The 26,408-nt window shown below is 38.6% G+C and overlaps 1 protein-coding gene across 1 annotated transcript in view; it reads right to left on the reverse strand.

The window, feature by feature from the left end:
* Window positions 1–26,408, reverse strand: part of DNAH8 (dynein axonemal heavy chain 8) — a gene marked incomplete at both ends in the record, with an annotated part of 336,864 nt that overhangs the window by 56,324 nt on the left and 254,132 nt on the right. Inside the window, 6 exons of the mRNA XM_081042394.1 lie at window positions 11,542–11,744; window positions 13,364–13,482; window positions 17,018–17,139; window positions 23,406–23,596; window positions 23,704–23,956; window positions 25,664–25,769. Of these exons, the coding sequence (XP_080898520.1) occupies window positions 11,542–11,744; window positions 13,364–13,482; window positions 17,018–17,139; window positions 23,406–23,596; window positions 23,704–23,956; window positions 25,664–25,769 (994 nt within the window). The remainder of the gene's footprint in view (window positions 1–11,541; window positions 11,745–13,363; window positions 13,483–17,017; window positions 17,140–23,405; window positions 23,597–23,703; window positions 23,957–25,663; window positions 25,770–26,408) is intronic.

A 26,408-nucleotide genomic window follows, 5' to 3' on the forward strand; every position in this document is an offset into this window, starting at 1 on the left:
TTTTTGGTGGACTTCTTAGGATTTTCTACACACAAAATCATGTCATCAGTAAGTAGAGATGATTTTACTTATTTTCCAGTGTGGATGTCTTTTATTTCTTCTTCTACTCTGATTGCCCTGTCTAGAACCTCCAATACAGTGCTAAAAAAAGTGATGAGATCTTCTGATCTTTGGAGAAAAGCATTCAGTTTTTCACTATTAAGTATGATGTTAGCTGGGTTTTTTGTAGGTGCTTTCTATCTGGTTGAAGAAGCTGCTTTTTAACCCTAGTTTGTTAAGTGTTTTCATTATAAAAGAGTGTTGAATTTTTTTTCAATACTTTTTCTGTAACTATTAAGATAATCATGTGGTTTTAGTCCTTTATTCTATTAATATGACACATTACATTGATTAATTTTAATGTGTTTAACCAACCTTGCATTTTGGAGATAAATCCACCTTGTCATGATATATAAATCCTTTTTGTATACTGTTGGATTTAGCTTGATAGTACTTTGTGGAGGATTTTTTTGCTTCTGTATTCATAATACTGGTTTTCTCTTCTTGTGATGTCTTGGTCTAGATTTCGTAGTAGCGTAATACTGATCTCACAGAATGAGTTGGGAAGTGTTCCGTCTTTTATTTTTTGGAAAAGTTTGAGAAGAATTGGTGATATTCTTTAAACATTTGTATAAATGGCCAGTGAAGCCATCTGGTCTTGGTATTTCCTCTGTGGGAAGTTTTTCATTACTAAATCAATCTCTTTACTTCTTAGAGCTCTATTCAGATTTTTTATTCTTGAGTCACTTTCAGTAAATGCCTCTTTCTAACAATTTGTCTGTTTCATGAAGGTTATCTAATATGTTGGCATATTTGTTCACAGTATTCCCTTATAAGCTTCTTTTTTTCAGTGTTGTTAGATCAATAGTGATGTCCCTTCTTTTATTCCTGATTTTAGTAATTTTACTCTTTCCTTTATTCTTGGTTAGTAAAGCCAAAGTTTTGTCAATTTTATTGATCTTTCCAAAGAATATACTTCTGGTTTGTTGATTCTATTGTTATTTCATTATTTATTCAAATATTTATTATTTCCTTCTTTTTGCTTGCTTTAGGTTTAGCTTGCCTTTCTTTTCCTAGTTTCTTAAGGTGAACAGTTAAGTTATTGATTTGTACTCTTCAGTTTTAACATAGGTCAATAAATAGTTAATAAATTTTCTCAATGGTCTAGAAAAACTAGATTGATTGACACTGAAAAAGTGAGGAAGCTTCACACTTGAGCAGGGAAAGGGTTTCAAAGGACAGAGTCCAGTAAGGTAAGAGGAAGTACAGGCTGAATTTCTAGAAAGGGTGGAGAAGTCTGCTAGGATGTCAAGGAAGGGACTCCTAAGAGGGGATGGATGCAGAGGGTCCTGTATGAAGTCTTGCTGCAGGTAATGCAACATAATTACTCTTTGCTGATTTGGGGTTGGTTTTATTTTATTTTATTTTAATTTTTTTTACTTCTTGGCTGTTTGTATTTGAGAGAGTTTAGTAAGATTTCAACTGCCTTTCCATGTCTTTCCAAAATTAGCCTTGTGTCTCTTTCACTTTTCCTTTTTCTTATTTTTTTTAAACTTTTTATTTGTAATTATGCAATATATGTTCATAATGAGAGTCTTGGAAAATATAGGAGAGTGTAAAAAACAAAATAAAAATCACCAATATCCCTTCCTAGAGATTGTCACTCTAATCTTTTTTAATATGCACAATCTACAATCCCTTGCCCTCATTTTAAAATTCAAAACACTCTGAAAACTAAAAGTCTTATCACAAAAACATTTTAGTGGCAAAAGCTGACTTCAGAGAACATGAGGCTATTTATCATTATCTTTATGGATATTAATATTCTTTTCTTTAATGTATTATATATGAAATATTACCTTTCTAAAAACTGAAAAACTCAGAAACATATCTGGTCTCAAGGGTTTTGAATAAGGGATTGTATACCTATCTATATTAAAAATTATATATATAGTTATAAAAATTATATATATAGTTATAAAAATTATATATATAGTTATAAAAATTATATATATACATATATATATACATATACATATACATATACATATATATATATATATATATATATATATATATATATATATATATATCTCAGGGGTGCCAAAAAATGTATACCCATGACTTGTATTCATCTTTTGATATCAGTATATGTTGAGCATTACAATTTTAATACAGCTTTTTCCTTTCTTAAAATGTGTATACAGGTTTTTTGGCACCCTCTGTTTATAGTATGTATTACATATACATACACTTATATATGGTACACTCTACCTCTTAACAGTATGTTGTGAGCATTTTACTGCCATTAAATATTATTGAAAAGCAGTTTTTAATGTCAGCACAATGTTCCATTATGCTGATCATTCAATCACAACCCTTTTGTATATTTAAGACATTTCCAATTTTTAAATATTGTAAGTAGCACTATATTAAACATTTTTGCACATAAATCTGATGTGTATCCCTCAATATTATCTTAGGAGAAATTCATACATGTATAATACTTGGGACAAAACATACAAGCAATTTTAAAGAGTATTCGTGATATATATAGACTGCCAGAGTCTCCAGCTGAAATGGAATGCTGTAATTTCTAACCCATACCCTTATCCTTGTTTGTGTTTTAATTTTATTTATCATGCTTTTGACATACAGAAGTTTTAAAACTTTATCCAAACTATCTATCTTGTCCCTCTGGTATTATGATGAAGAAAATCTGAGCCACCACAATAGTAAATAAATATTCAATATTTGCTTTTCATTCTTTTGTAGCTTAATTTAACCATTTAAAACCTTAACCAGAAGATGGTGGAGTAGACAAATGGTGTGCTTACCTTCTCCCATGACCACATCAAAATTATAACTAAACTACAGAACAACCATCATTGAGAATAGCATGAAGTCTAGCTGAACCAAAGTCCTACAACTAAGGACATGCAAACAATCAATCTCGAGACTGATAGGAGGGGCAGAGACACGGAACGGGCTGGTCCCACATTTGTGTGTGACCATTAAAAATCAGGAGGGATATCTTGGCTGTGGAGGCGCCCCCCACCCTGCCCCCCAGAGAAGCAAGGAGGTCCAGGCCTACATCAGGATCCCCTATCCAGGGTTTCAGTGCCAGAGAGAGAAGTCCCCATAACACTGTCTGTGAAAACGAGCAGAAATTGTGGCTGAGGAAAGTGATTACAGTTCCAGGAGTTCCTCTTCAACGGCCTATGCATGGACTTACTCACTGACGGACGCACTTGCTTGAGATCCGGTGCCAGGGCAGCAGTTCAAAAGGTGCCAGGGACATACGGGGAGCAACTGAATTGTCTGGCTTCAGGGCAAGGACTGGAGGGGCAGCTTTACCTCAGATGGAGAAGATGGTGGAAGCCATTGTTTTTTTGTTGTTGTTGAGCCCTCCACATCCCATCATGCAGACACAGGCAGCTGCCATATCTAAGTCTCCATCTACCTGGCTAACACTGTTCTTTCACCCTGATTCCCCGAGACTCCATCCCATCCCAAGCCACTTCTAGTGGCTTTTCCATACAAACAACTTGCTTTGGCTTATAAGATGGACATTCTTAAAATCTCTCAAAGGTTCACAAAATCCAAACAAGCAGTAGCTGGCTTGAGTGTGTCCTGTACATCTGGCTAAGGGCTGCATTAGCCCGGCATTAGTGACAGCCAGCCTTGGTTTGCTGTTTGGCCTCTCAAGTCACCTCCATGCCTGTGTGGGTGGCAACCATCTGCGGATTGCTTTGTGGCTCATGTCAGGTTGCTCTGGGCAGAGCACAGGCTGCAGGTGAACTTGGCCTGCAGTGGGTCCCCTCCCAGGAGGTCCCAGGGCTGGCACGCCTGATGGCCATCTTTGGACTCAGCCTGAACAATAGCTCCTCCACTGTAGTCATGGCCAGTCCTCATAACCAATCATCCTAAGGATCAGTCCCTACCATTGAAGGGACAATATCAAGGCTCAACTACAACAGGAGGGCACACACAACCCACAAAACAGACACACCTGGATCACCTGGCTCTGGTGATCAAGGAGACTGCACCACTGGGCCTCACAGGACACCTACTACATAAGGTCACTCAACTAAGACCAGGAAGCATAGCAGCCTTCCATAATACATAGAAACAAATACAGGGGGGAGCCAAAATGGGGAGACAAAAAATATGTCCCAAATAAAACAACAGAACAATGTTCCAGAAAAAGAACTAAACAAAATGGAGACATGCAATCTACCAGACGCAGAGTTCAAAACACTGGTTATAAAGATTCTCAGTGCTCTCAGAGAGAACTTCAGCAAAGAGATAGGAAACAAAAGTAGAAAACATAAGAAACAGTCAGAAATAAGGAATATGATAACTGAAATAAAGAATATATTAGAGAAACTCAACAGCAGATTAGATAAAATAGAGGATCAAATCAACAATTTAGAAGATAAGGTAGCAAAAGAACAGAAAAGGAAAATCCAAAAAACTGAGGATAGTTTAAGGGGCCCCTGAGACAGCATCAAGCATATTAATATTCACATCATATGGGTACCAGAAGGAGAAGAGAGAGAGAAAGGAATGGAAAACCTATTTGAAGAAATAATGATGGAAAATTTCCCTAATCTGGCAAAGGAAATAGACATGGAAGCCCAGGAAGCACAGCATCCCAAACAAGATGAATCCAAATAGGCCCACACCAAGACACAAAGTGCCAAAGATTAAAGACAAAGAGAAAATCTCAAAAGCAGCAAGAGAAAAGCAGTTATCTACAAGGGCGCTTCCATAGACTGTCAGCTGAGTTCTCAACAAAAACTTTGCAGGCCAGAAGGGAATGGCAGGAAATATTCAAAGTGATGAAAAGCAAGAACCTACAACTAAGATTATGCTACCCAGCAAAGGTATCATTTAGAATCGAAGGACAGATAAAGAGCTTCCCAGACAAGAAAAAGCTAAAGGAGTTCACTGACAGCAAAGCAAAATTATAAGGAATCTTAGAGGGACTTCTTTAGGACAATAGATAATTAATTAATTAATTAAAAAATAAAAATATCAATAATAAAATGGCAATAATTATATATCTATCAACAATTACTTTCAATGTAATGGATTAAATGCTCCAATCAAAAGATAGGGTGGCTGAATGCATAAGAAAAATAAGACCCTTACATATGCTGCCTACAAGAGACTCACTTTAAATCGAAATACACACATAGACTGAAAGTAAAGGAATGATAAAAAATATTTCATGACAATAAGAACAAACAAAAATCTTGGGTAGCAATACTTATACCGGACAAAATAGCCTTTAAAACAAAGGTTAGGGCCAGCCTGGTGGCTCAGGTGGTTGGAGCTCCGTACTCTTAATGCCGAAGGCTGCCAGTTCAATTCCCACATGGGTCAGTAGGCTCTCAACCATAAGGTTGCCGGTTCCACTCCTTGACTCCTGGCTGAATGGATAGTGGGCTCCACCCCTGCAACTAAGATTGAATATGGCACCTTGAGCTGAGCTGCCGATGAGCTCCAGGATGGCTCAGTTGGTTGGAGCACGTCCTCTCAACCACAGATTGCCGGGTTCGACTCCCGCAAGGGATGGTGGGCTGCACCCCCTGCAACTACAAAGGCAACTGGAGCTAAATGGTGCCCTCCATAACTAAGATAGAAAAGACAACAACTTGACTTGGAAAAAATCCTGGAAGTACACACTGTTCCCCAATAAAGTCCTGTTCTTCTTCACCAATAAAAAAATCTTTAGAAAACAAACAAAACAAAACAAAGGCTATAATGAAATACAAAGAAGGACCCAGTAATCCTACTTTAGGGTATTTATCCAAAGAAACCAAAAATGCTATTTCAAGGGGACGTGTGCCTCCATATGTTCCTTGCAGCGTTGTTTACAATGGCCGAGATGTGAAGGCAGCCTGGGTGTCCATGGATGGATGAATGGATAAAGAGGAGGTTGTACATATACACTATGGAATATGTCTCACCCATGGAAGGGAATAGGTCTTTGCCATCTGCAGCAGCATGGATGGACCTGGAGGGTATTGTGTTGAGAGGAGTATGTCAAACAGAGAAAGACAGATGCAATGTGATTTCCATTATATGTGGAATATAAAGAACAAGATAAAACAAACTCATAGATACAGAGAACATTTTGATGGCTGCCAGATGGGAGAGGGGCTGGGAATGCGTGAAAAGGGGAAGGGATTAAGAAGTACAAATTGCTAGTTACAAAATAGTCATGGGGATGTAAAGTAAAGCATAGGGAATATAGTCAGTAATATGGTAATAACTATGTATAGTGCCAGCTGGGTATTAGACTAGTCAGGGGGATCACTTGTTAAATTATACGCATATAAATGTTTAACCACTAGGCTGTACACCTGAAATTAAAATAATACTGAATGTCAACTGTAATTGAAAAATAAAAAAGGGGGGAAAAGGTGAAGGGGAATATGAGGTTCAAATTTCCAGGTATAAAACCAATAAGTCATGGGGATGTAATGTACGGCATAGGGAATATAGTCAATAAATTTGTGATAGTGTGGTACGGTGTCAGATGGTTGCTGGATTTTTCATGGTGATCACTGCTTTAGGTCTATAAATGTTGAATAACTATTGAGAACACCTGAAACTAATACAATATTGTATGTTAGCTACATTTTAATAAAAACCTTAAAAAGAAACCTTATTCTACTTAGAATATACCTTGAGGTTTAATGTGAGGTAAAATTCTTACTTTTTTCTAAAGTTAACCCGCTATCCCAACATGGTTTACAGGCTAATTCATTTCCCACCATTAATTTGAAATATGAATCTTGTCATAGACTAAGCTATTACATATACTAGAGCCTAATTCGGGGCCTTTTATTTTGCTTCATTGATCTGTTTATCAGCTGAGCCAGTTTTACACTGATCAAATTATTGCCATTTGATAGTTTTAAAAATCTGGTGGTGTTCATTCCCCATTATTCTTTTTCCTTTTCAAGCTTTCTTGACTATTGTTGTCCATTTGTTGTTCTATATGATCTAAGACCCCTCTATTATCCCATTAGAAAAAAAATACTGTTGGAATTTCAATTAGACTTGCATTCAATTTATAGATTAATTTAGAGACTATTGACATCTTTACAATATTAAATCTTTATTCTGAGAATGTGGTTTAACTCCCCATTATTCTATCCTACTTTTATGTCTCCAAGAAAGTTTTATAGTTTTCTTCTAATGGGTAGTTTAAAAATTATTTCTTAGTTTTATTTTTATTGCTATAGTGAATGGGATTTTTACATTTTATTTTACAAGTATGCTCCATTGATTTTTAATATATTTATTTTGTGACCAGCCCTTACTAAACTATCCTGTTATGTTTAATAGTTTTTCACTTGATTCATTTGTGTTTTTTAGTTAGACGATTACACTGTCTGAGAATTATGATGATTTTTGTCCCTCCTTTCCAGTAGTTATATCTTTTATTTATGATTTTTACAACACCCTAGCTATATTTTCCACAACAATAGTAAATAGTAGTGGGTGGTGGTAGCAGACATCTTTATCTTCTTCCTGACTTTAATGGGCATGTCTCTAGGCATTCATCAATAAGTATGAGGTTGATGTTTGAAGTTCAGATTCATTATCACATTAACAAAATATTCTTCTATTCGTACTTTTTAAAAGCCAAATACAAATGTTGAATTTTTATAAAATGATTTTTTACACCTGGAGAAACTAAAGTCTGGAGATAAGGCCTTTTAGCATCTATCAAGGTAATAATATGATAGCTTAAGGGAAAGTCACTTATTGTTGTGATAAGATTTTTTACTATGATATCTATCTTTCTTATGTCACCCATGCATTCCTACTTGGTCAAGGCACATCATTAATATTATTTTTGTGTGCTATTTTTATAATATTACACTAAATTCTTCTTGCTTGCATTTACTTAAGATCCTTATATTTCTATAAGTAGGATCAATCTGTGGTTTTCTTTCTTTTATACAATTATTACCTTAGTCTGTTTTTGATATCAGGTTAATACTATTCCCTTAAAATGAAGAGGAAAATGTATCCTCTTTTTCTACGTTCTGGAATGGAATATAGCATAGCAAAGTTTTTTTAAAATTAAATTTATTAGGGTGACGATGGTTAGTAAAATTACATAGGTTCCAAGTGTATCACATTGTATGCTCATGCCCCCAGAGTAAGCTCTCCTTCCATCACCACATATATGAGCCTCTTTACCACTCCCTGTCAACGCAACTCCCTGGTAACCACTAAACCACTGTCTGTGTCTATGAGTTTTTGTTTCTTTGTTTGTCTTCTTCCTTTGTTACTTTCAGTTATATACCACATATCAGTGAAATCATATGGTTCTTGACTTTTTCTGTCTGACTTATTTCACTTAGCATAATAATCTCAAGATCCATCCATGTAGTCAAATGGCAGTATGTAAAGGTTTTAAAGGAGATATATATGTATATATATAAAAAATCATCCAAACCCAGTCTTTGCTGAGGTAAAAAAATTTAAACTTCTAATTTTTCTCATCTTGATTTTTACTGGTCTGTTCAGGTTTTTCTATCTTTTCAAAGAAAATTTTGTAAATTTGTTTTTCTACAAACTCATCGATTTAATTGAGATATTTAAATTTATTACCATAATTACATACCATTCTCTTATTATTTTAATTTTTCATCTGTATACATTGTTATACCCATTTTGTAATTTATACTTTGGTATATTTGTGAGTTTGTATTTCATTTAGTTGTTCTTTTTTATTTGTGCTTGGATTCTATTTTGTTTTTTTAAATTTTTTTATTTTTTTTTATTAGTTTCCAGTGCACAAAACAATGTAATAGTTAGACATTTATCGTTTATATCTCTCACACTGTGTCAACTTCCCTCCCCCCATCCACTACCCCTCTGACATCGCACAGACATCTGGATTCTATTTTCAAAGCCACCCTTCTTCTCAGCCCCTTTCTCTCCACCCAGGCTCCTAGCAGGGTTCTCACGCTAAATCCATCTGTTTTCTATTCTTTGCCCAGGTACCCAGAGCTTTTGTGAAAAATTATCTCCCATCCCTCAAGTTGCTGTCAGGTAAATGGTTAATTCATCCAGTAAAGGCAGTGAGAGGGAATTAAAGAGAAGGACTACTGAAGTGGGATTGGGAAGCCCTGAGATGAGTCCTGAAATGGATTGGTCACCAACTATCTTTCTGGCCTTATCTCCAGATCTTAGTTTCTCCAGGTGTATAATAAGGTAGATGGATTTCAAGATTTCCAGAGTCTTATTTACCTTGAGCATTCTATGCTTATCTATTACCCATATATCCACATGAAATATTTCTAGTTGGGATTAGATTAACGTGTTATTCCATCTACATAATAGTTTCATTTTCACACCTACTTGTGGTATTTTTAACCCAAAGCAATGAACAGGGTATGACTTCCTAACATTCCTAAAAATGATTTATCTATGAATTCTGTATAATTGATTGGGTCCTTCAGTGTTAAAATCAAATCTACTTTGTTTCTCCTAACAAAGTGACCAATAGAAGAAGCTTGAACAATCATTGGAAAAACAAAGTATTAGCAAGAAATTACCAACTTGCCAAGCAAAGCAGTATAACATGTAACAACACTAAAGGTGATAGCACAATTCTGGCTTTATGTATTTATTTAATGTCATAATTTCTCAGTTATAAATTCTCCCACAAAAGACCTTGAATTTTAAAATTCTGTTGTCTAAACCTTTGTTTTAGACAAAAACATTATTAACACTTGAAATGGTAATTCTAGTGAACATGCTCTTCTTCTAGAAACAGCATCTTCTTCTAAGAAATGCCCCCTACTCTAGCTCCATATATGTGATTCCTGCTATAAACCCATCTCCACAGCAACAGTTCATTGATTGGTGCAGAGAGGAGCACATGACCAAAGAAAAACCAATGAATTTCTTCCCTAGATATTTGGACTTGTGACTAAGGGAGTAGGGGAGTTTCCCTGGAGTGCTGAACTTACTGAACATGTAAGCCCACGAGCCACCAGAGGCCATGAGTTCTGTCACACAGAGATTGCTTTGTGGCAACACAGCAAAAAAGGAACCTATATGCAGAGAGAACTGGGGCATAGAAGCAGCTGGACAAAGACCCATAGATCCGCACAAAGATTTGTAAACTACAAGGCTGTAAAAGAAGCACCACTCTTAGACCAATGCAGAAGACTAACATGCTGCAGTCCTCTAAATATCAGAGCAAAACAGCCTACTTTAAAGGTGGTTAATGAGACTTAACCGTGAGCAGTTGCCAAAAGAGCCATTCAAACATGGATCCGTATAGAACATAGAATGGTGTGGTAACAATGACCAGAACAAAGTGAAGATGACAAAAGTGTGAGTGAACACAGATCATACTTATGGTAATAAGCTAATGGTTTCCAGTAACTTCTTAGTGAAGAGGGAGATGGCAAATACCTGGAGATAACTGAATTGATTTTATATCATGTTCATATTAACTATATAATAAACACAGTGTAAGTTTTATTGCATAGGATAGGTTTAGTGATTCATAATCAATCACTTTTATAATCTTTATAAAGACATGAATGAATTCACCTGACAAGGTAGTGTTTTACCAATGAACCTGGAAGATCCCAATGGCAATTCTAACAACATTCAGCTTTCCAGAGGATGAAGAGCAGATTAAACAGCCATCGTATAAGAGGATGGCTCAGTCCTATCAAGGTGGGTTCTGCATCATGCAGGTCCTTGTCCTTTAGTCCTGATGACCCAATCACTGCTCTCACCACTTATGTATTTATAATTCCTTGCCCTGTCTCCTCCCTCCAGAACAATTTTCCTTCTATTTCCCACCAGCCACCTGGTAAAATGTACTTAACGTATCATCAGTGTGATGCTTTCCCCTCTACCTGTGCAGTCTGAGTAGTTCTGGATCTTGGAACCTGGCATGTCTACGGACCTCTGTTGTTGTGGTCCTCACATGATCTTCAATTACATGTTTACATGTCTATCTTTCCCAGCTACACTGTATTCATCTCTGAATGAATACTCCCGGAATCTACCACACGACATGTCTGCTTAAATGGTTATTGCATGAAAGCATGAATGAGTGAATCCCCAATCACTATGCATTATAATAATGGTTATAATGTTTTAATTTGAGACAAAAAATAGACTTTGTTGTAATTTTATATAGACGTGGCAATAAAATTTGCTCTTGTATGGTTCATTCTTGCTAGTATACGATCCACATAGTACGGCCACCTGCTTACAACCTAAAGAAAAATAGGATGTGGTAGGTGAGTGTGTTCTTCGCTGTACAAAGGCCCTTACTCTAGGAGCTCTGAAAAGGGAGGAAAGAGGAAGGAGTTTACTGTTTTTTTCCTAACTCAGTTTTATGGATCTATTTCTAGAATCAGGTACGCAATTATGAAAGGCAAAATCTGAGGCAAATATGTGAAGGTTTTGCTAAATTTCACAGATTGCTGATCATACCCAGCTTCAGTTTCTTGGCCAATGCGTCAATTTGAACTGTGGGATCGGAACCCATGGACAGGAAACATATTAGAGGTGTTCGTGTATCACTTTCTTCCCAAGTTTTCTCCAGATTTAAGATAACCGGTTCTGTGTACTTATCCTCCAAAGATTCTGCAATATACTTTCTTGCTTGAAAAACAGTACGGTCTGGGCACCAAGACCTAGAAATGAATACAAGTTAGAGAAAAAAATTTAGTCTGTTCATTTTTCATTCCATTGAATTCTAAACATGTAAAGAACCTTTTCATTAGCAAAGGACAAAAACATAATTCTCCCTTACACAGATCTGTGTAAGAGGGGGATGGCAAGGTTTTCTATCGTTGGATGAGTGCAAATTTAATCGTGTGGTTTGGGGCTAAGCATTGGCAAGAAGTAGGGCAGAGCCAGTAACAACATTGGTCTGTTGCCAATCTGGAAGGGAACTTAGAAGTCAGCTGATTCAAGTGTCTCATTTTCAGAAGCAGCAGCAACTACTCTGAAGCATTAATTGGTTATTTTTAAAAAAACACATTGTTGATGATCCCAGGTGAGCTTCAGATAAGCAACTCCTCATTGAAACTAATAAAAGGAATCCTTTGACAAAGATTTACCAAGTGCCTACGACACATTAGGCCCCATTCTAGGTGCTGAGGATTCAGCAGGACGCAAAGGGAGTTGTCCTCTGTCAGCTCCGCACTGTGGGGACCCACTGGCCACACACTCTGACGCTCTGCAGTCTTCAAAGGGAGAATTAATGTGTCAAAGGGGTCAGAAGTAGGTTGATTAGCAAGCATTTATTTAACACCATCTGTGTACCTTGCACTGTAGTAGGTTCTAAACACAGCGACACATTAAATAATGTCACTTCATATTTGATATTTTACATCACAGACAAATTCTACAGATTACACTATTCATTTGACAGAGATTCAATTGTAACATAATGGATAAAAGACAGATATAGCTATTCCAATAAAAACAAGCAGCTCTTTCACACGCTGTAGACCATGAAGTCACCAGTGCTGACTGCTGTATGTGATCACTCTCAGAAAGTGACAATATCCAGGAAACAAGTGTTTGTAAGAAAGGCAAGCTCAGGTATATAACGTTAGGAAAGACGAAAACGAATCCAAAATCATCCAGCATCTTTTTGTTATTCTTTTGGTTGTCTCATCTTCTCCCAACTCCAGCCGCCTGCCTTGCCCACCAATCACACACACACACACACACACCACACACTGATCTTCTAACACAGAAGCTACTGGATATTGAGAAACACTTTGAGCTACTGGATATTGAGAAAACATGACAAGTTGAGAAAGAAAAGAAAAGGAAAAATAATTTTTTTCCTTAACATCAATTTCAAAGTTTTGCTTCCATTTTAATAGTCAAAACAGCATTTATATATTTCAATAGTGCAATATTTATGTTTTTTTCTCAGATGAAATTGAATTTCAGCTTATAAACTAATTCCTTTGTGACTCTGGGAGATCTATTTTTTAAAGAAGTAAATTCAACAGTAAATAATGAATGAAGTAATTAATATGAGCGTATTTTTCAAGTTTTTTTCCTAAAAGCACTATCATCCATACGTTGTCAAAACATACCATTCCCTGTGCCATCACCATTTTATTTGCTTGTCAAGGAACTAAAGAATTGCCATCCCAAACTGCAATTTGGGAGCACACACATTTCTTATAATAACTACTGGGACACAGTGAGGTAAAACTCCCCGAGGTAAGATCTGTGATTTGACAGCATGATAAGTGATACTTCTAGCTCTGCTAATACCTGTTCTCACCTGATAAGTAAAAGTTTGCGGCAGGTATCCAGTGAGTCATTATATCCATCAGGGATAATTTCTTCCTCGGGAGTATCTTTATCAAACCAGCTTTTCCATCCTTTCTCATTACGAGATATCTAAAATAAACAAGTCAATTATCAAGCCATAGGAATATGTGCAATTGGAATATATTGGAGAAGATTCTGAATAACGTTAGAGGGTTATTCAGAAATGCCCTTTCATGGGCATTTTCACGTTGGGGAAGAGCCAGAAATTATAGGCACATAATTTTTCAAACATAACCACATAGTTTATATTGTTCTTAGGAATCAATGACTCAAATAGCATGGATATTACTATTCTCCTTTCAGTTAACCATTGTTTTTCTACATTATTCACTAAAATTAGGACCATGAATCAATTACACTAAATGATTGGGCAGGGGAAAAAACAGATTAGGGTTTCTCAACTTCAGCACAACTGGCATTTGGGGCCAGATTATTTTTGTTGAGGGGGTTGTCCTGTGCATTGTGGGATGTTTTGCAGCATGCCTGACTTCTATGCTCTTGATGCCAGTAACAGTCCTCCCCCAACTTTGTGACAATCAAAAATGTCGCCAAACATTGTCCAGTGCTCTCAGGCGGGTGGGGAGTGGCACAAAGTTGCCCTTGAATTGTGAACCTCTGATATAGACCATTCTGATAATCAAACCTCTAAACGGTGACCTGTACTTAAAATACTGATAAATGACAAAATCAAAATTTTTATTTTCCTAGTGATCTCCTGCCTTGAGACCTTAAACCTAAGAACAGAGACAGTCTCTCCAAGAGCTGGTCTCAAGCACCTGTTCTTTTAGAAGCATGGAGAGAACCGCAGGTTTTCAGAGGCATTAAAAGGAGCTCCATGAAGCCTGAGTACAGTCAAAACCAATTTCAAAAACTATAGATTGGTGAGTCTGATGCTGCATCTCAACAACAATCAGGATGGATTAGTTAGACAGTGATTGCAAGCATGTTATAGAAGCCATGCATGGTAGGCACTAGTAGAAAATGGAAAATGCCTATATAGCAAATACTACATATCCAAAGATTGTCCTTTTTCACTTCCATTATCACCACTTTTTACTGAGGCATAGAGAGGTTAAACAACTGCTGAAAGTCCACATCATACAAACAATTCATTATATATGAGGTGTGATCGAACAGTACAGTGAATGTTTAAATTTAAAAAATTACAGTAAAAGACATATTGCCATTAATCCCCCTCAAAATACTCCCCCTCACTTCGAACACACTTATCCCATCGTTCTTGCCACTTTCTGAAGCAGTTCTGGAAGGCCTCTTTCATGTCTTTAGTTGTGCTGTTGTGATTGCCTCAATGTCCTGAATCGATTCAAAACATTTACCTTTCATGGGCATTTTCACGTTGGGGAAGAGCCAGAAGTCGCGTGGTGCCAGATCCAGTGAATAAGATGGATGAAGACACACCATAAGGTTCTTATTTGACAGAAATCGCCATACCAGAAGTCATGTGTGACATGGAGCCTTTCTGTTGTGATCACAAAATACCTTTCTGTTGTGATCACAAAATACTGCCTTTCCATTGTTTGCCGAGTGCCATCCAACGGAAAGGCAGGATCTTCAATATGGGAAATGGCACCGCAAAACTTAGTAACAGTATGTGACAAGTTTCAACTTGTTTGGTGTAGTCAGTCAGGTGTGAGCTACGGTTGAGAGAAGGTGTGTTTTAAAGTGTGCCATCATGACAATGCTCCGTGTCACACATCACTTCTGGTTCAGTGGCTCTCCCCACTTGCCTGCTCCCAAAGAATGTGCCTGGCATGCAGCTCCCAGGGCCTGGGTGCTGCTGCAGCTCCCCCTACTCAGCTGGTACCTGCTCATTGCTAGCCACAGCACCCTCTCCACAATATTGTGGAGGCCTCCTCCACAACAGTGGCTAGAGAGAAGGAGGTACAAGAAAAAAGGTGTTTATTCCTAGCCCACTAGCCTTCCATCTGCTGATTTTGACTTTACCACAGTAGAGCTTCCAGAGCGAGCTGCATCTGTGACGGGCAATGGGATAACTTCCAACCCCTTGCCGACCACTTCCATTTCCCTCTCCCTTTCTAGCCAGTCCTGTTATCAAAACTACTTCCCCGTGTTAAACAGTTGGCCTAAGATGACATGGCAGAGCAGCTGCTGTTCGAGGCTATTTTTGTTTCAATTCCCAACACCCACTCAGCAGGGAGATTGATCTTCTACTTTTTCCTTCCTTCCCATAGACAGGCCCAAACCAAGGCCAACTGATGGCAGATCCCCAGGCAGAGCTGCATGTTTCCTGAGAACGAATCCTCCCTTCATGTCTGACCCACTCAGTGATGTAAAAGGAGTTGGAGATCAATAACTCCTGCTGTCAGGGAAAGAGCATGAGGTCAAATTACAGCTTTGCTACTTACAGGCCATGTGGCTTTGGGCGAGTACTTAACCTCTTCAAATCTCAGTTTCCTCATCTTTAAAGTGGCGTCAATAGTATTTCCCTTGCACGGTGACTGTTGTTGCAAAGTTCTCACCTCATAGTAAGCAGTAGTAGCTATCAGATTCTATACCAGCAGTACTTAACATCTAACTGACAGTGGTAAACGATAATGCATCTCTCTATATCAATACAGCTTGTCAGCAGAGGGTATGGCTTTTGAGTGACTTTTCCAGTGGTGCGTGAAGGTCTCCCTTATCCAGTCTCCCAGCAGATTAAGACCACTTTGGTTTTCAAGGTTATTTGTTTGGACTTGGGGGACCCATCTGTGGCTGTGCTACAAAACAAAGCTTACTGTCCACCACAGATGGAATCCAGGGACTTTATCCATTTGACTCTGATCGAATCAGGCATAAATAGGTGAAGAGTCTACACAGTGTTCCAGAGAGACCACTACATGGACACACCTAGTTTACACTGGGGGAGGGATTAAGGGGGAGGGAATCACTTGATGACAGCATGAGGCCTCTGCCAACTTGCAGTCTACATACTACCTCATTTGTCCATCACCCCCAACCACAAAAAAGATGATTATCAGCTTTGACACTGGAATGGCAGGCCCTCCATCAGTGACAGGCAGTAACCAACAGACCCAGGTAATAAACAACTATCTTTATTTTGAGTTGCATAATTGTTTTCCAGTTAGAGTTGAATGGATAACTAATCCACAATAACCAACTTACATTTTCAAATAAGAAAACAACAGGTAAATCAGGACTTGTTTTACCATTTTGCATTTGCACCATTAAAACAATTGGTTTTTTATAAAAGGACCTCAACCTCTTAGTTGGTGTGAAGTTCAAATGTGCACAAATTATTCAATCATAGGCAGAAGTGAAAATGTAAAAACATCAATAGTCTACAATAAAGGGGTCCACCCACTACAATAATGGGGTCTGATTCTGATAGCAATTCAAGCAGGCTTATGAATGGCCCATGCTCCCCACACAGAAGGAAAAGGCAGCAGCCTGCACCTATGAAAAGGTTCCTTGTGATATCCCCAGAGAGCCACAGAGCCTTCGAGCTTCACTATTGTGTTGACTCCTTTAGGTGAAGGACTTGTTACCAGGAAGCCCCAATTAAATTGTCCTAGGTGTGTTTGGGTTTACACATCTGTACTTTTATCCAGCACTTTGTTACCTGGTTCATAATTTCTGCAAATTGTGGGAGTTTACTCAGCTCTACAAGATTCAGCCAGGTCACATCGAGGATCCAGCGAAACGGTTTGGGAGGGCAGGCTTTCAGATCCAGAGCTGCGCCCCCTGGGGAAAGGCATCAGTGGGATCAGGTCAGATTGTGCTTCAGTTTTAGAAATTTACTTTCTAACTAATAAAAACGAGATAACCATATTACTGAAAACATGGAAAACCTGGACAATAATCACATTACAGAAAATGTGGTTATCTTTTTGTGGTACATTTCCTTCAAGTCTTAGTGTTTTACTTACTGATTTATACCATGTTATAAGATACAGACTGCAACTCAGGTGATTGTGGTTGTTTTTCACTTATTATTATTTTTTTAATAATCTGAAATGTATAATTTTGTTATCAGTGATAGGCTGGTCTTTTCAAGTGTGATTTTAAAAATCTCTTAGTCATCACTCCTCCAGCAGTTTGGTATTCAATACTAATTGTTACCAGGTCAACAAGATGCGTAGATGAATAGATTGATATAATACACCTGTACATTTCAAAGAGCGTAACTAATGTTCAAATCATTGATTTATTAATTTATTGAAAACATATTTATTGAGCACCCTCTATATATCTGGCATATTCCAGGCACTAGAAAGCAAAGAAAACCAAACAAGGCTCTTGCTCTCACACAGCCTAGTGTAGAATGTGAGTTGTAGTGTTGGATCATATTTTGAAGCAAATCACAAGTCAAATGAGCATACCCAATGTGACAATCTTTCACCAAGATACATGGCTACATTTACAATGTCAAAATTCCTCTATTGCATGTCTTTAGTAATGTTTCATTAATATCGTAATTCCAGCTCTGTTTTTTAATTCAGATGTATGCAAAATAGTGATTCTGGAATTTTATTTTGAATATTTAAAAATGTTTTAATTAAAATATAGCTAACATACAATATTATATTAATTTCAGTGTACACCACAGTTATTCAACATTTATAGACCTAAAGAAGTGATCACCATGATAAGTCCAGCAACCATCTGACACCGTACCACGCTATCACAATATTATTGACTATATTCCTGATGCTGTACATTACATCCCCATGACTTATTTGTTTTATACCTGGAGATTTGAACCTCTTATCCCCTTTTACCTTCCCCCTCCCTTTTAAATTTTTCAATTACAGTTGACATTCAACATTATTTTATATTAGTTTCAGGTGTACAGCATAGTGGTTAGACATTTATATAATTTATGCTGTGAGTCCCCTGACGAGTCTAGTAGCCACCTGGCACTATACATAGTTATTATCATATTATTGATTATATTCCTTATGCTGTACTTTACATCCCCATGACTATTTCACAATTACCAATTTGTACTTCTTAATGATTCCAGAACTTTTAAATCCTATAATCTTCCTGAAGATCTAACTCATTGACTCCTTCCACTTCAGATATCAACTCTTGGGCAACAAAAGCGGTGGCGGGAACTGCAGGGCTCTGCTCCCCTCTCTGGCATCTCCCTAAGAAAGGGAATGAGCTGCAGTACTCCTTTCATAAAAATCCCTTTGTTCCACCAGTGGGGTCAGTGATTCTGAGTGCCACACGTTTAGAACATGTACACCTTCCTCCCACCACCCCACCCCATGCCTCCTGGTGACAGAGAAATGTTACTCTGCACTGTTTCTGCTAAAACCGAGTTTACTATAGAAGCGATCCCTAGAGTCACCTGCAGACTTAAGAGAGTCTGCTTCTTTAACACAGAGACAAAGTCATCCTTTTCTTATTGGTTGTATCAAAAAACGAAACAAACAAAAAAGTTTTCATGTGACCATAAGCTTCAAAGACATCAGTAGAGGACATTTGAGTTATAACAATGTTTGCAAACATATTGTGCACCTAAACCAAACCAGGATGATCACGGCCCATCCCGTTCTCCCCAAATGTCCTGGTTCTGACACTTGCTGGCTGCATAAACTTGGACAAAGAACTCAATTTGTCTGTTTCCTCTTCTGTCACATGGGTGCAATAATAGAATCTACCAGACTGGTTGCTATGAAGATTAGAATCAATTATTGTATGCAGAAAGCTTAGGATAGTCTTGGTCCATGATAAAAGCTATATAGCCGTTGGCTGTGATTTTGACATTAATTCTCTCTCTTTTCAAAGGCTCAGGTCCCATCCAACCTGGAAGCAGAGCACACCCCTAACGTGTCTTTTGTCCATGGTTGACAACAAAAGAAAGATGATACCTTTCTAAAATAACCAGGGAGGGGAAATAGGTATATCAGTTACTCATAATGCAGGATTGTCCCTGGTATTTATCTCATTTTTCAAAGTGTCTGACATTCTCAATTGAAGCAGAAAATCAAAGACACCTACCAAATAGTGCAGAAAACAAGGAGGAATTGATACAAAGTGACAGTCACTCTTGGGAAATCAAATATTTCTCCTATGATAAGTAAGTCTTTCTTCTTTCCCCCATAAGCACTGAGTTCAAAATGATAAAAAATATCAATGATCTAAGGACCATATTTATTAACTTTGTAAAACATATTAAAAACCAAATCATATCATGCTTTAAAAAATAATTTGGTCAAAATGTAGGCCAGTTCAAAACTAATACAAACGGTACAATAAGCCAGTTTAGCTTTTTTTTAAACTGTTTTACTCCTGAGCTGACTATACTTCTGTCAATCAACCTATTATACAGTCCAAATTAATGTCCCTAAAGATTAATTTGCTCTATTCATGCTACTTCCATGCTCGTAAAGCATTCGATGGCTCCCTATTGCCAACCAAATTAAGTTCAAACTCCTCTCCCGGGCTCTCTGCGTCTTGTACAGTCTGGTTCTCCCTGACCGTCCGGGTTTAAGAACTGGGGTCACTGATGTGCTCTCACTGCAACCCAGACGTGCAGCTCACTTTATTTTTCTGCCAAAGGTAATTCTCCTCACCAATTCTTCCCCTGCTCTGTTGCTGTGTTTCTCATCTCCTCTGATTTACAGACTCTGTTTCTTTCAGGTAATAGCTCTGGTTTGGCTAGGTTTGCTGGGTGGGGAGAGGTGAGGCACGACGGGACCATGTTTTGATGTGGACATGCCTTAGACGTGCATGCTGCCCTCTAGTCGCCACTTGTCTCAGTCACAGGCTGGGACCCCTGCACTGTATTCCCTGAGCAAATCCTCTCTGACCTGTAGCAACATGGGGATCTTATCCACACAGATTGCTCCTTTGTCTCCAGCTACAAAGTCTCCTAAGCTTTCTGGTTTGAACTCCCAGCCTCTGCTGTAAGCCAGCCCTCTCAACATTTCCACATCCACACTCCTGCTTGCCAAAGCTCAGGCTTACCCATCTAGCCAATCCCTTCACCAATGCTGTAATGCAGCTTCCATGTTGAATGTGGCTCTGTGCAGAATGCAGGGGCATGTTCTCTCTGGATGCTTCTCGAGCACCCTCCTCTACCCACCTGCCTCAGGAGACAGGGAAGTGACAGGGATATTTGCGTCGGACCTCCTTCCCCTCTGACTTCCTTGTCCTTTCCATGACCCACTGTGGACCAAGGGGCCACGTTTCCCACCTCTTTCTGTGTCCTATTTGTCTCCTTCCCAGGGGTCATACCAGCAGATGGGATTCAGGAAGCAAAGCCAGTTCGCCAACAAGAAAAGATCCAAAAGTATACTTCCCATCCCACTTACATCCCACAGATAGATAGAAGGCTTTCCTAAGTTGTGAGGCCCATTTTGCTTCCATTGCTGCCTAGATTCCCACATGCTTTAGTGCCTCAAACATTAAGGATGTGGCCCCAAGTCCAATTGAGGGCTTCAAGATGACTGAAGTGACTCAAAGTGGCTTTCTAGATTTGGTAAATTCAGGCTCATTTTACTGAAACGTTACAAACACCACACACCCGTACATCCTTTTTATAGAGCCTGCCCCATCTATCCCAGGTGGCACTTATCAATTCCCCTGGGCCTGCACAACCTCTTGTACATGGATGTACCAGATGATCACTCTCTGGGATCACACTGCTAGTCAGTGGCAGAGTCCATTTTGTTTCCCTAGTCCTGCACACACTTTACTGTCTCACTTCTACATACACTCTAGGACACCAACTTCTCCAAATGTATTGGACCCAAGGGAAAAATTTGAACCAGATAACATATTCCATTTTGTTTTGAATGACAAGAAATAAAACATCAAAGAAATTTCAGTGATTATGCAAAATTCTTTACAAAGTTTTCAAAATGCAAATTAAGAAGTAAAGTAAGAATGATAGAGTAGGGGTGGCTGGACAGTTCTGTTGGTTAGAGCACGAGCTCTGAACAACGGGGTTGCTGATTCAAGTCCCACATGGGCCCGTGAGCTGCGCCCTCCACAACTAGATGGAAGGACAATGACTTGGAGTGGATGGGCCCTGGAGAAACACACTGTTCCCCAATATTCCCCAATAAAATTTATTTTAAAAAAAGAATGATAGAGTAATAAGAAGTTATAGGTTACTGCGTCTTGTTATAAATTGGATGATGAGGGTAAAAGTGTATCACGTCTTATCACCTTGCAGTATGAACTTGGAAATACATTTTCTTCCTAGATGATCTCTGTTCCCATGGCTTTGGTTATTTCTATGCTCTATCTTCTGACTAGGCCATTTGTCTGGCCTATCCTTTCCAACCATCTGCTGGATATCTCAAATGCAACATGTCTGTGTAGTCATCAGACCTGTTCAAAGCATTCAGTTTCCTCTTCTCCCAAGCAGATGGAGGATTGCATTTCTGTGCTCTTTCTGAAGTTGGATGTGGCCATATGTCTTGCTTTGGCTCATGAAATAGGAGTGTAAGTGACATGTGTCATGCATGGGGTAACTTTTAGGAGACAGCATCCCACCCCTCAACTATAGTAATTATAGAAGCAATTTTGATTCCTGGGTGACCATCACAAGCATGTGGGACAGAGAGTGAACGAGAAGTATGCCTTTGCTGTGTTAAGCCATTGCAATTTTTGTATTGTTTTTATGGCCACAAAACCTAGCCTACCTTGACTAAACCGAGGTCACAAAAATCACATTCTTTATTTCCCTACTCTAACACTCCTCAAACAAGTTCCTCCTTCAACCAACCAGACTGGAAATCTTTGCACAGACCAGAAGCCGTAGACTCATTTCTGACCCATCTCTTGGCTCTTACATCCAGTCCATTCTACCCTTATATCTGTTTCTTCCTTTCCATTGCCATTGTTTTTACCCTAGGCTGGGAATGCAATACCGATGGTTGGGGAGATTATAACAGACTCCTTTGATCCTCTTTTCTCTAATCCTACACTTGTCTGCCAAAGTCATCTTCCTAAAGGGCAATAAAAGGTTGCTAAAGGACCACACTGCCACCTCACACAACTCATTATTTCACCAAATCAAGAAAATCCTTCCTCTAGGAATCAAGGCTCACATTTACGTACTGCACTCATTTCTTCTTTCATGCTGTTCTGTCTCAGTATGGGATGTTCCCTTCATTTCTATCTGTCCTTCAGGGTCCATTTCAAATGCCACTTTCTTCCTCTGGGGGAGGGGGCAGCCAGAAAATGATTTATTAAACTACATACAAAGAGCAAAAAAATAATAATTGGAACATTTTCCCAATGTATCACATAATCAGAAAAATTAATGGCTTAACCTGCAAAGCGATATTTTCTAAGGAGCTTGTATTGATCTCATGAACCACAAGTAATCTCTCCCTCCTTTTAAACGTTAACACTTTATTCTTAGCTCTCTTATAACACTTAGGTTATTTTGCCTCATTTTGCAGTTATTTTTTAAATGATCTTTATTCCCATTATGAGACTGTTACTTCTTTCAAAGCAATGTCTGATTTATCCTTGTATCCTAAACAGTAGCACGGTGGGTTTGCATAGTATGCTCAATAAATATTTGTTTCACTGAATTGAATAGAAATACGTTGGTCTTCTTAATTATACTTTCAACATGGAGATAAGCAATGAATAGGATTAACTTCAAATCTGAAATACAAGTGCGCCGTTTTTACAGTTTTAGAAGTCATTATGCTCCCTTGTTAAGGAATGAATTCCTCTCTTGCAACAGAAAGCGTATCATCAGCATCACTCTTCCTTACTTTGTCGTCCCGATCTCCTAATCATGGGTGACAATGATCAACCTTCACTTAATTATATACTAAAAATCATGGCATTAACAGAGACCTGAAATAAGTTATCTTGAGGAGTCAGAGCAAAATGAATGGAAATCAGAAAGAGAGAGGTGTAAATAAAGAACTTCTTCTATGTATTGTAAAAATGGGTCTACAGTACATCAAAGAGCACATCAAAAGCAATAGCCTTTACATGTCACCTCCATATTCCAAACCCTTCACCTTTAATGAGCGCCTGGAACTCTCTGTGCTTCACTGTTCCTCTCTGAAGATCGATCTTCAGGGTCATGAGGAGTATAAAGAGGAATTTGTGGTTTTCGTACAAGCCTCTGACGGAGTATATGAAAACTTCATATGTCAGGTACTCAATAATATTTGTAATTCTCTTTTGAGGTAGTGGAGACTTCTCAGATCTGCAAGGCATTTTAAAAATCAAAGAAGTGAAAAGCTTTTTCTAAGCGAGTATGTACAAACACACGTTTTAAGTGACTGCTCTGGAGCTCGGGGAGCGAGGCCCCACCTGGCCATGGACTGGTCAAACAACTTTAAGAACTGGGCCAGGGAGGTCTGGTACATGACGTTGACCATGCTCATCTCCGTGATGAGGAAGTAGAGAATGCTCCCGCGGGTGGCCGCAGGCCGGAACTCTTCCTGAGCCGTGTTTATCTTGACTTCCGTTTCCGCGGCCACGTGTAGCTTTTCACTGACCTCAGCTGCTGTCAGCTTGGTGGTTCGGAGGACACCAATGAGAGATTCATCATCTACCAAGGAACCTGAAAACCAAACCGGAAGACTGTAGATCATGAGGTGGGCAAGCCGAAAAGCGAGATGCATTACTTCTGAAATCATCCTGTTAATTTTCAACTCCACTTCTTCAAAGCCCACGGGGTAGTGGGCAGAATCTTAAGACAGCAAAAGGCTTCTAGTCCAACCACTATCTGATGCCTGAATTCTAAACGTACTTAGCAAGGGGTCCCCCCCAACTCTGCCTGGAAATCTGCAAAAAGGCCTTCTCAACGCAGCCCACATGACTGGTCTTCAAATGTGTGAAGACGAAATCATGTCTCCGTTCACCCCGGTGGTTTCAGCTGTTCCTTATGTGCCATGGCTTTCAACTCCATTATCACCGTATGGGTTTCCTCCAAAGCATCATTGGTTTGTCCAGCCAGCTTTTCTCATGGTGGGAGTTGACCCAAATGTTACACACCAGCTTGCAGCTGAATGGGACACTCTCTGCTCCTGCTGTAGTGGAACAGTCCCTGCCACTGAGAACTCTGGTCCCTCCGTGCCTCTAACAAGAGTAAATTGGGGGCTAGTGGAAGTGTCTCACCAGGAACAAAAATCCTCATTTTAGTTTTAGCCTTCATTAGTGTTTTTAATAGAAATGACACATCTATGATGATAACTTCAATTTTAAGACTTGGAAAGACACTTTGGACATGCTGAGCTAATGGTCGCGATATCTGCAAATAGCAGTATTCCGGTCTACCCTAGAATGAGTGCTATGGGAAGGTGCTGAGTCACCTGGCGGGCCTGCTACGGCTATTATGGAAGTCCAAATTGTGATTAACCTCCAGCACACTCTGGCTGGGTTGGTGAGGAGCCCTCAGCTCTCCTCGCTAGTATTTAGAATACCCAGAGGTATCCAAATGGTGGGAGAAGTCACTGGACCAAGAGACAGACAACTTCACCAGCTCAGGCAGAACACAAGGACTTTTCCCCAAGGTCACCTTAAAAGTAGTGCTAGAGAGTGTTGTGAGGCTGATGCAGAATGTACTTCAAGGAAGTTAAGATTGTTTTCAAATCCAAGGATTAAAGTGCTGGTGGCAAGTATTCATTATGAGACTGCTAATCAATGGTGGAATTCAGGTTGCTCTAATTTGTCTACTACAGAGCAATATAGTGTTTATTCTTTTCCTTTGGATAAAATATTTTCAAATATTCAGAGAGAGTCCATCCCCAAATCAGACTGTGGTATGATGATCTGACTGCCCAGAGGAGACTCTATTCCTGACTTCTAAGAGGGAGGCAAGTCAGATCAGAGTAAGCTGGGCCTTGGGTGCTTCAGTGCCTTCGATTGAGCTTACAAAGGTCATAACCCACTGTGGTAAATGCATTTCAATGACAAATGAAAGAGTCAATGTAAAAAAAAAAAAGTAGATTGAGCATATTAGTTTCCTTGGGGCAAGCAAATTCGCCTATTACGAGCTACCTACCTCTACTGGGAGTCCTTATTTTTCTCAGGAGAGAGCAATTATATCAAGAAAACTGTTGTTATTCTCAAATGCTCAGACTCCGTTTGCTAAGTCAAAAATCAGATTCTCTGCCATCCCTCTTTAATGTCTAGATGGAAATTGCCTCACTTATTTTTGCATTGATAACTATTTCCTGACATCTGTAATCATAAGGGCATTGAAAAGAGGGCATAACATATTTTTATTCAGAACCTATTATTTGATTACTTCTTGATAACACACTACCTTTTGTAGCACTTAATTTGTAGAGGAGGTTATCTTCAAGTTCTTTCATCTTCCGCTTGTTAAAAGTCACATCCTCCAAAAGTTTAACTCTCTCAGACTCTAACTCCTGTTATTAGGAAACAAAAAGTAACATCACAACTTTAATTACCAGTTATTATGGCAAATTCAATTTACTAATGTTTATTATCAATTTTTAAAAGTTTAAACCAAAGTGCCTTTTGCATGACAGAAGAAATTACTATTATTAGGCAGGGAAATCTATCTTTCTCTATCTTTGTCTCTCTGGACAGTTTTTAATCAATTATCAAGAAGCCAAGAGGCTATGCAAGCCAGTGCGAGCTCTTGGCTGGGTACCTGCCTATGGGTTCTCCAGGTACCTGGTTTGCCACAGCCAGTTGCCAGTACAAATCCATTTTCCATTGCTTTGCAGTTCCTTCTTCCAGCAGAGTTAAACTGATGTTTGGAAGGTATTTTTTTCCTACATAAATGATGTGTTTTTTAAATTATATTTTTTAAAAATTTCAGACTTTCAGAAAAGTTGCAAGACTTGTACAATGAACTCTCATATACCTGTCACCTCGATTTACTAAGCAACATTTTACTTTATCACTCTTTGTGAGATGTATGTACATAAGATATATATATATATATGTATACATACATATATATATCTTATCATTATCATTATTATTGTTATTGCTGAACTATTTGCAGATGTCATGATCATTTATCCCTAAAAGCTTTA

This window comes from Rhinolophus hipposideros (assembly GCF_964194185.1).
Source record: "Rhinolophus hipposideros genome assembly, chromosome: 3".
Taxonomy (NCBI): domain Eukaryota; kingdom Metazoa; phylum Chordata; class Mammalia; order Chiroptera; family Rhinolophidae; genus Rhinolophus; species Rhinolophus hipposideros.